Source organism: Cynoglossus semilaevis, chromosome 11 (genome assembly GCF_000523025.1).
Source record: "Cynoglossus semilaevis isolate Cse_v1.0 chromosome 11, Cse_v1.0, whole genome shotgun sequence".
In the NCBI taxonomy this organism is placed as follows: Eukaryota; Metazoa; Chordata; class Actinopteri; order Pleuronectiformes; family Cynoglossidae; genus Cynoglossus; species Cynoglossus semilaevis.
The window spans coordinates 7490129-7502843 of NC_024317.1; the positions used below are offsets into that span (position 1 = coordinate 7490129).

General features: G+C 40.1%; 3 protein-coding genes across 6 annotated transcripts in view; 1 reads left to right on the forward strand and 2 right to left on the reverse strand.

Moving 5' to 3' along the window:
- Positions 1-2707, reverse strand: part of rpn1 (ribophorin I) — a 5893-nt gene extending 3186 nt beyond the window's left edge. Inside the window, exons 1-5 of the mRNA XM_025059846.1 lie at positions 2370-2707; positions 1359-1426; positions 868-1174; positions 451-660; positions 149-341 (exon numbers count right to left, since the gene is read on the reverse strand). Of these exons, the coding sequence (XP_024915614.1) occupies positions 149-341; positions 451-660; positions 868-1174; positions 1359-1426; positions 2370-2609 (1018 nt within the window). The 5' untranslated portion in view covers positions 2610-2707. The remainder of the gene's footprint in view (positions 1-148; positions 342-450; positions 661-867; positions 1175-1358; positions 1427-2369) is intronic.
- Positions 2708-3552: 845 nt separating this feature from the next.
- On the forward strand, positions 3553-9286 carry rab7a (RAB7a, member RAS oncogene family). Its single transcript, XM_008320317.3, has 6 exons — positions 3553-3932; positions 5556-5618; positions 5725-5851; positions 6318-6536; positions 6798-6926; positions 7610-9286. The coding sequence occupies exons 2-6, from the start codon at positions 5566-5568 to the stop codon at positions 7703-7705; spliced, it is 624 nt and encodes a 207-aa protein (XP_008318539.1). The 5' UTR covers positions 3553-3932; positions 5556-5565; the 3' UTR covers positions 7706-9286.
- Positions 9287-9621: 335 nt separating this feature from the next.
- The window catches only part of hmces (5-hydroxymethylcytosine binding, ES cell specific), a 3562-nt gene continuing 468 nt past the window's right edge, over positions 9622-12715 (reverse strand). Inside the window, exons 1-7 of one of the 4 annotated variants that reach the window (XM_008320319.3) lie at positions 12260-12394; positions 11856-12089; positions 11208-11351; positions 10969-11124; positions 10582-10736; positions 10117-10309; positions 9622-10004 (exon numbers count right to left, since the gene is read on the reverse strand). In XM_008320319.3, coding sequence (XP_008318541.1) covers positions 9831-10004; positions 10117-10309; positions 10582-10736; positions 10969-11124; positions 11208-11351; positions 11856-12044 — 1011 coding nt within the window. In that variant the 5' untranslated portion in view covers positions 12045-12089; positions 12260-12394 and the 3' untranslated portion in view covers positions 9622-9830. Of the gene's footprint in view, positions 10005-10116; positions 10310-10581; positions 10737-10968; positions 11125-11207; positions 11352-11855; positions 12395-12715 lie in introns of those variants that run through there. The other 3 variants (XM_008320318.3, XM_008320320.3, XM_025059847.1) reach the window with 3 other exon arrangements.

Genomic DNA, 12715 nt, shown 5'->3' on the forward strand with positions numbered 1-12715 from the left:
CGGTTATTGTTTACGATGGCATTTGCCCAATTGAGGATGCCTGCACCCGTTGCCAGCTGGGTATTGTGGTTCTGCATTATGTCCGTAAATGTATGTGCAAGGATAAAAGATAAAAATAATGTAATGAGAGTCATCGACATCAACCCACCAAGGGTGTAAAGGTACTCATAGCTTGGCAGGTTGTAGCCAATGATGTAGTGAGTTTTCCAGCCTCCAAACAAGGGAAAGCGAGGCCTGACTTCCACCTCCACGGAGTCTTCCAGAACCTGCAGGTGTGAGGTTGAGATATTCCCAATCTCATCTCTGTAATAGACATCCTGGGCTGAGGCTGGGAGGATGGTCTGTTAGATAAAGGAGGCACTTTAGTCACTTTTATCATCCTCTCAATTGTTAATAAATAAATCTGTAAATGACCACCACAGCAGGTAAGAATTGTTTGTAAGTGATCACCTTAAAGGATTTGACAGAGGAGATGCCACTGTCTGACTGACGCTGGTAATCATAGCGTGAGAACGGTCCCTTCAGGATGGCTCCTGTGTGCCTCAGATCAATAGTCTCTTCCACAGCAATGTTGCCCCAGTGAGACACCTCAATGATGCGGGTGATGCTGCTGATGGTGAGGAACGGTGTGTTGTTCTCATAATGGATTTTCATTGTGTCCTGAGCAGTGACAGAAAACAACGCATTTTAATACATGTGAAAAATGAACACTGACTGTTTGGATAAGTCTGTAGAACAAGAATAACTAGGTTTAAAAGTACCACAGTGAAAAATGCTGCCAAATCTTTAACAACTTAAAAGTCTTGAAGACCTAACACTGGAAAGGGCAAAGTTAAATAAATATAAAGACCCGAGTTAGAGCCCCACCTCGTTGAATGGAGCCACATCACGGAACGGTCCGTACTCAATGACTTCATCGTTCTTGCTGGGGCCGCCCAGCTTGGTATAGCTCTCCACAGTTTTAGAAGCCAGACGGACACGCGTGGTCTGGCTGCGGGTGGGGTACGGAGAGAACAGGTAGTGGTTTCCCTGAAACACCACCAGCTGACGCTCAGCCTGGGTGATTTGAGATGGGAAAGGCTTCAGGACGTGGCTGAACGTCATCTCCACCTTGACTTTCAGCTGAGCACCAGCTGCCAGTGTGGAATGCAGCTGTACTTTGTAAAAGTCCCCGCTTCCATGAAAAGATGACAGAAGATAAATGTCAACATTTAGTTCGCACTGACAATTCACAAAAGTTATGCATTTGTTTTTGGACAAACAAAACATGTAAGGATGTGGATACACTTTCTGTTTACATTTTAGATTTTCCATTTCCCTTAAGAATCACTTTAAAAGACATTAGAACAGTTTCTCACCTTTGGCCTTTAATTGTTGTCTGTTGCAGTTCAAGCATGCCATCATCTTCCTCTTCATCACCCTTAACCTGTAGAAACAATCATGTTCAGTGCACAGTCTATTTCAAATTAATCTAAAGGAAATGTAACGTCTAATTAGAACAGGAAAGAAGTTTCATGGTATTATATGTGTATGTATCCACAAAGATGAAGACAGTTGTGGACATAGATGTCTTTGTCTTTATGCCATTTAATGCCTTTTGTGCTCAATTGATTATGCAAGTATTGTACCGTTAGGTTTCACATGTGAATTTAACCTTACATTTCACTCATGCGGATCACTTTGGGTCTTTTTTTAATCAATCAAACTCTCCGGATGTTATGATTGCACCGTAGATGGTTCCGCAAACCCTCGCAGAATCTAATACAGCAAATAGTTACACTGTTTTTACGCGAGTTATTAACTGTGTTATACGAGAAACAGTTCAGTTCGTCCAAATTAGGACGCTGTGGCTCGGCTTCATTCATTGAATAGGACGGGCATGCCCAGTCACACACGGAAGTGATCTGGCCAGCGCATACGTGTCATTCAGCCACTGAGAAACTGACACAGAGAGGAAACATGTGCAGCGCTACGGAAGTTATCGTTTTAACGCAATAACATCCAAATCAACTATGAAGTCCTCTCATGCGAACCAAACTTCCAGTTGCATTTAAATCCATTGATAGCAAGTAAATGAACTGCGCTTTTTAGCATTAGAGCTAATAGATACCCTTACCACCGGCTGCTGCCTGCAGCAGTTAGCTAGCACTTACTAACTCACCCGTCTGTTGTGTATGTATATTCAATAAACTTTCATAAGTTGTGTACTTCAAACAAAAGTTGCACATTTGTGTCCAATGCACAACATAAGAAGTTATGTGCTCATGTTGTGCTGCTCATACGGAGCGGTTGCTAACAGGCTAACGCCGCTAACAAGCTCTACTACGGTTGCTTTATTAATCAATGTAATCAATTAATGTTGAGCTCACCGATGCTCCGATGTAAGCTAGGTGCGGGGCCAGGTCCTCCTCGACAGCAAGTATGAAGCTCTGGACACCGGAATGCCCCTTGTTGGCCAACACAATATCCGCGGTGATTTTGGCCAGGTGAGAGCTCAGATCGACTGTTCTCTTAACATCCTCATTAACCAAACCGTCCGCTGAAACCCCGGAGCTCACTGCAGCTAAGAAAAGCAGGCAAACGGCAAGTATATGCATCTTAACGGTCATAATTAAACTGTTTGATTTCAAAGGTGTGGAAGAGAAAAGCTGAGGCAGAGCAGCAATGAAAGGCCACTGTGCCGCTCTACATTAGAGAAGGATGACGCTACATTCTGTCCGACGCGATGACGTCAGTGCGCGCTTTCACGGCAGCTGTTGGTTGGTTACTCTGGTTTGCTCTTCGTCTGCCTCTGTGAAATCACAGCAACCCACAGCAAGTCACCACAAAGCTAGGATACACTTTAATACAGTTTTAGGATACACTTAAGCTTAAACAATTGCCTTGAGAGGTTTTGCTCTATTCTTTAATATTGTTTTTAAAACATCAGTAATAGCCTAATCTATCCGGCAGAGGTCGCTAGTACTGAGCAACTACTCCATAAAATTCACATAAACCCCACTGCAATTTTAGAAAATTTAGAAGGCAAACTTAAATTTGAAATATGAATATGAAGAAACCATGGTCATACCAATACAAAATAATTCTTAGTATGTCACAGTGAGTGTTTGTTGAATTGGCGCTTAAATTAAGTTAAATTAGGTCTAGTCAGAATCACTCATCTAAAATATCTAACATGCAGACAATTAAAACGTACTTTTTCTAACATTGGAAATGGTAACAGTTTACTAACATTTGAGGGAGAAAATACTGATTTTTTGTATGAAGACAAATATAATGGTCCTCTGAAAGGTGAATTTCATCTGACAACATATTGGGGCCAAGCTCCCTTGGGAAAATTCAACTATGGATTATATATTGTGTGACAGTTATATATATACGTATATACCTCATTAATTTCATGATCATTAATCATTTACTGTCTTTTTAGAACCACATTATACACAAGGACAATATTAATGTTATAAACGTTAGATTAGAAAAACAAAAAACATTAACCTTTAAAACGCCTTTCCCCTGGTTCCCGTGCTGTTGGGCGTATTTTGCGTGTTACGTCAGCGCCCAACGACGCAGCTTGTTTTGGAGGAAGTGCAGGCGAACTGTAGCTGCTAACGCGTTAGCCTGACGGGAGGAAAAGCGAAGATTCAACTGCAGTTGTACTGATTCTTCGCTGTCACCCACACATAGGCCAGAGAGGCGTCACAGAGAGCGACAGCTGCTCCGTTAATTTTGACCCGCACGGCGAGCTGTGAGTGTGAGCGGACAGAGAAAAACATATCGGCTGTAGACGTGTTGTTTTGTGAACGGCAGACATTTACGGCCACTGCTAACTGCACAGCATTAGCCTGCGCCTTAGCTAACGCTATCAACCGAGTCAGAAGAAAAGAACCACCTTTGATATTTATTTTTTAAAACTAAGCATCTTCTGTCAGGTAAGTTTATGATTCCTTAATGATATTTTTTGTTCGTAAACGAAACATGCTGTTGTCTTAGTTTTATTTAAAACTAAATCCCAATTATTAACCAAATGTTAGCTTAAATCCATTCCTGCATTTATAACGCATTTTTGCGATTTAAAACAGCTTTTATTTAAGAAGTCTTATTAAAAGTATAACGATATTGTCAATGAGGATTATAAACCACTGTATTAGTTGCCACATATTCATGCATGCTAAGCTGTTTCGGTAGCATTTCCATTTGCAATGATCATATTGTATATTATTCTTTTATGATATATTAGCGTACATTTTCAGGGACGTTAACAGATTGACCTGAGCCTCTTATATTGTACATTTTATGTGTGTTAAACCTTAACTTGCTATGCTAATCATGCTTGCCAAGTCATGGTTCCGTTAGTCCTGTGTTTTAAACCATGTGATCAGTTCCTGACACAGTGTCATGGGGTGAAGATTATGCCACATTTGCTTTACAATAGCTCTGATACGGAGTCAAACAAGTGGAAAAAATCCTTTATTAAGACGATCAATGTTTTATTCAAAATCAGTTATGTGTGGATAAATCTTTTATTTCTTATTATCTCACGAATGATTTCTTCTTATTCCATCCGGGCTTAAACTAATGTTTTTGGACACTTAATAAAAACGGTGAACTTTGACCAGTGCAACTGTAGTAGGTGGTTTATGATTACTAAACACGAAGTACAGCACAGTCAATCTGAGGCTTAGTTGTCTCTTAGTTAAATAGCTATGTGATGTTTTTGATCTATGTAATATAAAAACATATAAAAGAAAACGTTAAATTATTAATTTAATTAATTATTTAATATAAAAGGTACTACAGAAACTATCAGATGGAGAATGTCACATTTGCAGATATTGGTTTATCAGTCCAACAGACATCTTGGTAAAGTCACTGCGATTTGCTATCTGAAACCAAGATCTTCAGATATTTACCAGGCATAGATTTAATCATCCTGTCTTGAGGTAGTCCACTTGAAGCAGCAAAAGTTCAGGGTTCGAGAGTGACAGATATAAAAACACGGAACTGTAGTATTTCAGTTTAATAAATCTATAAATGTAATACTAAAACTTGAGAAAAATACATTTTAGAAAATAATGAACAAAAAAATTGTGCCAACAACATTTTTTTAATACATTGTCATGTCAGCAGTATAATGTTAGTGGTCTAAAGTGAAACCATCACCAGTTACCAGATGGGAACTCATCTGCCTCAATGTTCTTTTTTTTTTTATTGAAAACATGTATTTAACTGTTGCATCATTCCTTGTCACTCATATTGTTAGTACTCCTACATGTGTTGCCGATACATGCCTATTGGTTTTTGTTTTGTTTTTGGTTTTTTTGGTTATAAATGGAAGGAATCTAATATACCACACTAGCACTTAGTTTCATTCCTAGAACTTTGGAGTGTATTTTAAGATGCTCACAGAGCCTATCATCTTTCAGTCAAAACAGTTGGCCAATATCAAGAGGTTCAACATGGGCAGGGCTGTATTAATCCTTTCTGAGCAGCTTTGGCCAGTTTCTCAAAATAAATTCCCATTTTCTTCTATAATCTGTTTTGTTGTCTCTCAGTTGTGGTACAATGACGTCAAGGAAGAAAGTACTACTCAAAGTCATCATCCTGGGAGATTCTGGGTGAGGAGTGTTGAGTACTTTTCTATATTTGATATTTGGGTAGATGACATAAAGGCAATTACAGGTGTCCCATTGTAAACAGAGGCACGTTTTGTTTTTTATCTAGAGTTGGGAAGACGTCACTGATGAACCAGTATGTGAATAAGAAGTTCAGTAACCAGTACAAAGCCACAATAGGAGCTGATTTCCTCACAAAAGAAGTCATGGTTGACGACAGACTTGTCACAATGCAGGTAATGATGAAATGTTTCCCACAGGAATCCCTCTCTCATTGAAACACCTTTTATCATATCAAAAAACAAACACAAGAATACAAAGAAAAGGAAAGAAATAATTACCAGTGATCCTTATTGTTCCATAGTCACACTGAGTACCCTTGCTAGTTAATAGTTTTCATTGATTAAATGTTTTTCTTTTTACAAATCTTTTTAAGAAAAGCATTTTTTATTGATTTTTGCCTCTTTTTACATAAATCACTGTTACACTAATCATATTTTCCAGACTATCAGTCGCACCAGTCAGGAAATGAAGAGAATATATATGTATGTTGTTACGGAGTATAAGTCACACCAGTGCCCTCTAGTGGCTGTCAGTGTGAAAAAAACAAACGTAACATATATATTAATACATAGGTCGCACAATTGGCACAAGCTCCTTCTTCTTCTTTATGCCTTGTCTTTAATTTCTTGTGTACCTCAGATTTGGGACACAGCAGGTCAGGAGAGGTTCCAGTCCTTAGGTGTTGCGTTCTACCGTGGAGCAGACTGTTGTGTTCTGGTCTTTGATGTGACTGCGCCCAACACCTTCAAGACCCTTGACAGTTGGAGGGATGAGTTCCTGATCCAAGCCAGCCCTCGAGACCCGGAGAACTTCCCCTTTGTGGTGCTTGGCAACAAAATTGACTTGGAGAACAGACAGGTGGAATCAGAACCTCATTTCTGTCACTATTTTTGTATTGTATGTCCTATAATTCCGCAGGCTCCTCCATCTCTGATGTTTTAGTTCTGTTTTTCTTCAAAACTTTAGTCATCACATTTTATTAGTCCCCACTCTTTGTAGCTTATGTTTTATTTAAGGAAATGTGCGTTTGCAGTTAAATTAAGTAGTAAGAAAAAGGCACTTACATGGACACACAATTTCTTTATTTTCTACTTTTAACAGTCGTTCTTTGTGTTTCAGGTCACAACCAAGAGAGCACAGGCTTGGTGTCAGAGCAAGAACAACATCCCATATTTTGAAACCAGCGCTAAGGAGGCAATCAACGTGGAGCAGGCCTTCCAGACTATTGCACGCAATGCTCTTAAACAGGTAACAGGAGGACAGCTGGAAAATTATAGCAACCACTTTTTCCTCTGGTCTTTGGGGGGGATAGGGGTGTTACACATTTGTCAGTACACAGTGGTACATTGTTGTACTGTTTTGAGTATGAGTTAATGTCACTTGGGTTAAGCAACACCAGTAAACACTGGACTGTAGCCAGGTGACTGCTGTGTCATGATCCAAACAGACATCAGCCCTGCATAAAAAAAGCTTGCAATTAAACTTTCATGTTGAATTGATGTTAGCTGCAGCATTATGTGTGTGACAGAAATCAGGCAACACATGAGCGTTTTCTCATCAGTGATTTTATACTACTTACAGCCATGACTCAGAGTTCTGTACATTCTTTGTAGTTGTATGTCACTCTTTTACAGCGAAGAGTGCTGATTGCAGAGACATTGTTGAAAAACACAAAGCGACCCCATGCAGGAGTTGCTGTTAATAGGATTAAATGCACTTCTTCATTTATCCAGGGTTTTGGTACATTATTGTTGGTTGTAAACCCTAATCATGTGACTCTGTAAAAAAGACATGCACATACTTAGTTTAAGTTAACAATGCTACAAGAGACAAAATAATTTCTTAGAAAATGAATCAAAATGTAACAATTTAGATTTAGCTGAATAGCTTTAGATAACGCGAGCACTGACCAAAACACTGTCTGGTTTCAGGAGACTGAGGTGGAGCTGTACAACGAGTTTCCCGAGCCCATAAAGCTGGACAGGAACGAACGAGCCAAGCCGTCTGCAGAGCCCTGCAGCTGCTGAGAACTCTGAGGATCATCATCATCATCATCATTATGGGGTGTGGGGAGGAGGGGGGTTGATCACCTTTTGTCCTCACCACCCTGTCTTGCCTTGTCTATATATCCCCCTTTTTCCCATCACCCACTGTGTTAATCCTTGATTCCGAACAATACAGTACAAGTGACATCCCACTCATAGAGTATATTATTACCACACACACAGACATGCTGCGCTCACATCCTTATAAATACCTGTCACCCATTTTCTATAAGCACCAGTCCCTTAGCCCAAAGAACGTGTTGTGGAAACATTGCTTTTTTTTTTTTTTTGTACAATTTTCGCCACCTACGTTTTCTCCACCCTCCCCTCATTTACAGCAGTGGTGGTTTGGGCCAATCTCATCTTCAGTTACATGTACATTACTGCTGCTGTCATCACACCCTGTGTTGAATCTGATCTGCTTTTATTTGGAAACATATTTGTTAGATTGAAATACTATCTTTATATTTGTTTGTGCTAATGAAAAATCATGGACAAAACAATTGTATTTTTTTTTTATTATAATATCATAGCCTCTTCAGCAGTGGTGGATGTTTACTTGGATCCTGTTCAGACCTTGCTGATCTGATCTCATATTCTCGGCTAACTCTGCAGGTATAAACACTCTATGGATGGTTTCTTGTAGCTGAAATTAAATTACATTTGGAGTTGGTTTGAGCACCATGTGGCCGCATTCCTCAGTCTGCATGAATGCAATCTGTACCAGAACAGAATAGTGAGCGCCATCTCAGCTGCCCTCCTCATACCTGCTGCAGATTTGCACTTTTTCTTGCACTTCACTGTGCCCATTTGTTTGTTTCTTTGTAGCCACCACCAGGATGTTCACCCTAGTTGTCACATGCACTTTTTCTTTCTGAATTTTAACTCATAGCAGTATTGAATGCTCTGTTTCCCCTGTGGTTATATTTCTTTTCTTCTTTCTTTCCACTTTCATTTCCTCTTCTCACAGCCACCATACCAACAGAGACACGTGTACAGTCAGCATCAGTGTATATACATCTCTACGGAGCTCATTAAGCAACTGAGCAGGTGGTGTCATGATATGCTCCAGTGCTGTTTTTTCATATGCAATCAAATGACTCAGAGCAGATGTTGGTGGCAGGTCTGAACACGGGTCACCAACACCACTGCTGCATCAGTCGAGAAAACACCCACCTCTGTTCCCCTATTATTTGCCTCACCCTCTAACACTTGACAATTTAACTTTACCTTGTGCAATCTTTAGAAAAATAAAATTGCTACACGAGCAATTACTACACTGCATATTGTTTCACGAGAAAGGGCATAGAGTTAAAAGTATAGCTAATTGAACAGTACGTTACACTAGTGGGTGTCATTTTTTTATTAACTCGTGACAATGAATGCAGCTGTAGCAAAGCCTGGATCCCACTCTGAGAGCACAGTGCTGTGGGAGAAATGCTTTGTCTTGTCTTCAGTTATTCTCAATACCAAATTATCTCAGCATCTCATTTTACCTGATTGTCCAGGGGAGCAGGAGGAATTATTTTTCTTCTCAAGTATACAATAAATATTCATCGAGTACTATTGCTTCTTTTTACTGTCTGCTACCGCAAGACTTTGTATATTTGCAAAACTGTTGATTGTTTAGGGCGACGGCTAATTGTTGTAATGTAAATCTCCACACCTGACTCTGCCATCGGCTCATGTTGGCAGTGCTTGACATCTAACCAGTCTGTTCATGGTATAACTTTGACATGCATTATAGATTGCAGAACAAACAACATTGAAATAAGGAAAACGTGTATGCGGGGGTTACTGGCATTCATCATTATTATATTATTAATATGGCAAATGCATTGCATTTACATTGTTTCAATGTCTTTGCGTTTCAAGTAATAAGGGTAATAAAAAAAATCTTGAATGAAGAACACTTGTTTATTTCGGTTATTATTAACAAAGTCTTTAAACAGTGTGATAATGGTAATAATCTAGATGTGAAGGTTCATTCGGTTGAAGTTTACAGGCACAAAAACACAAAGGCCAGAACGGTTTCTTATCTAACTAGAGAAAAGGAGGGCTAAGAGGAGGGGTCCTCTGGAACTACTGGAGATATTGGTTTGACTCTTTACTGGGTTCTTGGTTTCTTGTCGGATCCCTTAAGCCACTGCTGAAGTCCTGTTCTCTTCTTCTGACTCTCTGTCTTTGTTTCCTGCTCCTCTTCAGTCCTCTTCCTCTTTGAAGGTGAACTGCTTTTGAGCCAGCTCGTCATCATCTTACTGCTGGCTGTGGGTTTGGCCTCCTTGTGGGGGAGGGGGTGAAAGGTCAGATAAGGTAGCTGAAAAATCTGTACTTGCAAAGCAATTTGATTTGGGATTTGATTCAGGATAAGAAAAAGCTAGAAAATCTCAAACCTTTCTGATGGTGAGATCCACCGGCTGAAGACACTCTGAATTGTTGTTGCGGGTGTTGTTGACCAGTGTTGACACAGGATGAAAAGTCAAAGTGTCTCTTGACTGGAGCAATTTCACAGCATCGAGACCCTTCACCTCACCAAAGTCGAGCCACTTTCTCACCTCCTCCTCCCCGTCCAGGACAGCCGGCATTCTATAACATGGGTAAAATATATAATTTGCATGGACGACACTCACTTCGGTTGACAGAGCCACGTACAATCATCAACATCAAAGTACTCAAAGTAGTATTCTCAGCACGAGATTTGAATAACTGTCAATCCTGTTTGATCCCCAACATAGAGAGTTTTTCACTTTCGGTCTGTTGAGTGAGTTTGTCATCCATGTGAGACTTCACTTTCGGTCTGTTGAGTGAGTTTGACATCCATGTGAGACTGGCACAAATGTGTTTGGTGAGGTCCTTACCGATGATGGATGTTTTGCAGATTTGGCGCTGCATTCACTGTAATTATACTGTAAGAGTAAAGAGGTTCTCCACCATCTGGTGGAGTCCAACAGTCAAACAGTCCAGCCATAGTCAGCAACCTCCAGCCACTCCAAACACATGCTTCATCCCCTTCCTGGCCAACACACAAAGAGATGCTTAATGGTCAAAATGAAGAAAATTATTTGGACTTCTTTATGACTTTACTGTCCTCATCCAGACACCTGGTGGGCACATGCACATTTCTGCCTCAGCTCAACTCATGTGCAGGAAGTTTTTAGCCATTGCAATTTCCTCTGAGGCTGCATTCTCTCTTCTTTTGTTTTGTGTGCTGCACTTACGTTATTGCAAAAGAATCCAGAACAAACCTCTCTTTGCTTCGCAGGGTTGTCATGATCCTTGGTTTTCTCCTTCGGCGTCTGAGGGAAGTAAATGAAGAAGGGCTGTCGCTTGTTCTCCTCCTTCCTCCACTCGTAAAATCCATCAGCCAAGATGACACAACGCTGTCCTTTTTGCATGGCAAACTTTGGAGAGGACATTGAGACTTGCACCAGATAATCATGATAACAAAATTAACTGAAAGTAAAAGTTTCTCATTAGTACACACCTTGTACGATTTCTTTTCCATTATATTCTCACTACGGCAGTTGCTGGTGTTGTACTGCATCTTGCCTGGATCGTTCTCCTTAAACCACGCAGGTACAAGACCCCAACGCATCAAAGCCAACACACATTTATCTGCAGGAGCCTCCTGAGAACACAGGTATTCAAGAACAACGATTTGTGATTCACTGTCTGTCTACAATTTTAAAGCCTCTGCTTCGGTTAAAGAAATCAGTTGCCTTTTAAGGCCTCTTAATAAATAAATCTTAAGAAGATCACTTTCAACAGGCCCCTCACTCTGTTAAAGCTAATATCTGAGTGCACCCTGGCTTTCAGCAGCCCCAAAACCAATTTTGACTGGAAAAATAGAGATTTACAGATTAACTGAGCAATGTCAAATATTGTACCGCTTTCCAGTTTTATAAGTGAATTCTACTTCCTGAAAATAAAAACATTTACTAATTGACATAGACCAAATTGATGTATTCGTTTATGTCTCACTCAAACACTCTAATCACAGTCTAATGTCTGACAGCAGTGTTTTATACTTAACTGTAATGTTTCTGTACCTGTTGTCCTACAGAACATGTGAAATGTCCTTGTCTCGTGCTTCACCATAACCACATTTTTAATTAGCGTCCACAGCTCTAACCTTATTGAAGTGTCTTTGGGACAGCAGTACGGGACTCATGGACTGGGGACTCTTGTTGTAAGAGGGCTGGTATTTGTCCGAATCTCCATCCCTCCAGCGCGGCCGTCGCCTCCGCCCTCTGCGGTCTCTGTAGGAGGAGGCCCGTCTCACTTCGTCAGGAGCAAGAGTGCAAGCGGTTCTTCCACACATTTTCACTATCACACGACTGGAGATAAACGAAAACTTTTCGGACACCTAGGGATGAAAATGTAAAACAAAGCAACTCATAGCTAAGGTGCACTCCACAGATTTAGCATTTAAGCTGGCAAGAAATTGTATCTAAAAGAACGTTCCTCTGTTGCAGGCTCCATAGACATAGTTTAAATGTGTTATTAGATTTACCTATGAGCTGCAGTGTAACGTACTTATCTCGTTTACTACGTGAATGGATACAGAAGCGGAATAAGTCTGGACAAAACTCTGTCAAACATTCGGCGTCATGACGCACATCAGCCCTGCGTTGTATTTCACTAGAAGGTAACGCCCCTTTACCGTCTTCTTCGTCGGGAGGCAAAAAGTATATATGACTGTTGCTTTACTGCCACATGTCGGTCTAGGCTGTGTAACTGCATTTAATTTTAATGAAATTTTGGTATGGCTCATATAAACGAACGCATTACAATTATAATAATAACAATTAAATAACGAATAATAATAAATAATACTTTAAATTTAAAATGTAAACGTAAAGAACAATCTCTTTTATCACAATGTATTTTTTATTCGAACCTCGCATTCGAACCTCCATGGTGTACGTACAGTAGAAAGACAACTATATTTGAATGGGACCTCGTTTGTTTTAAACAATCAAAGCAATCTTA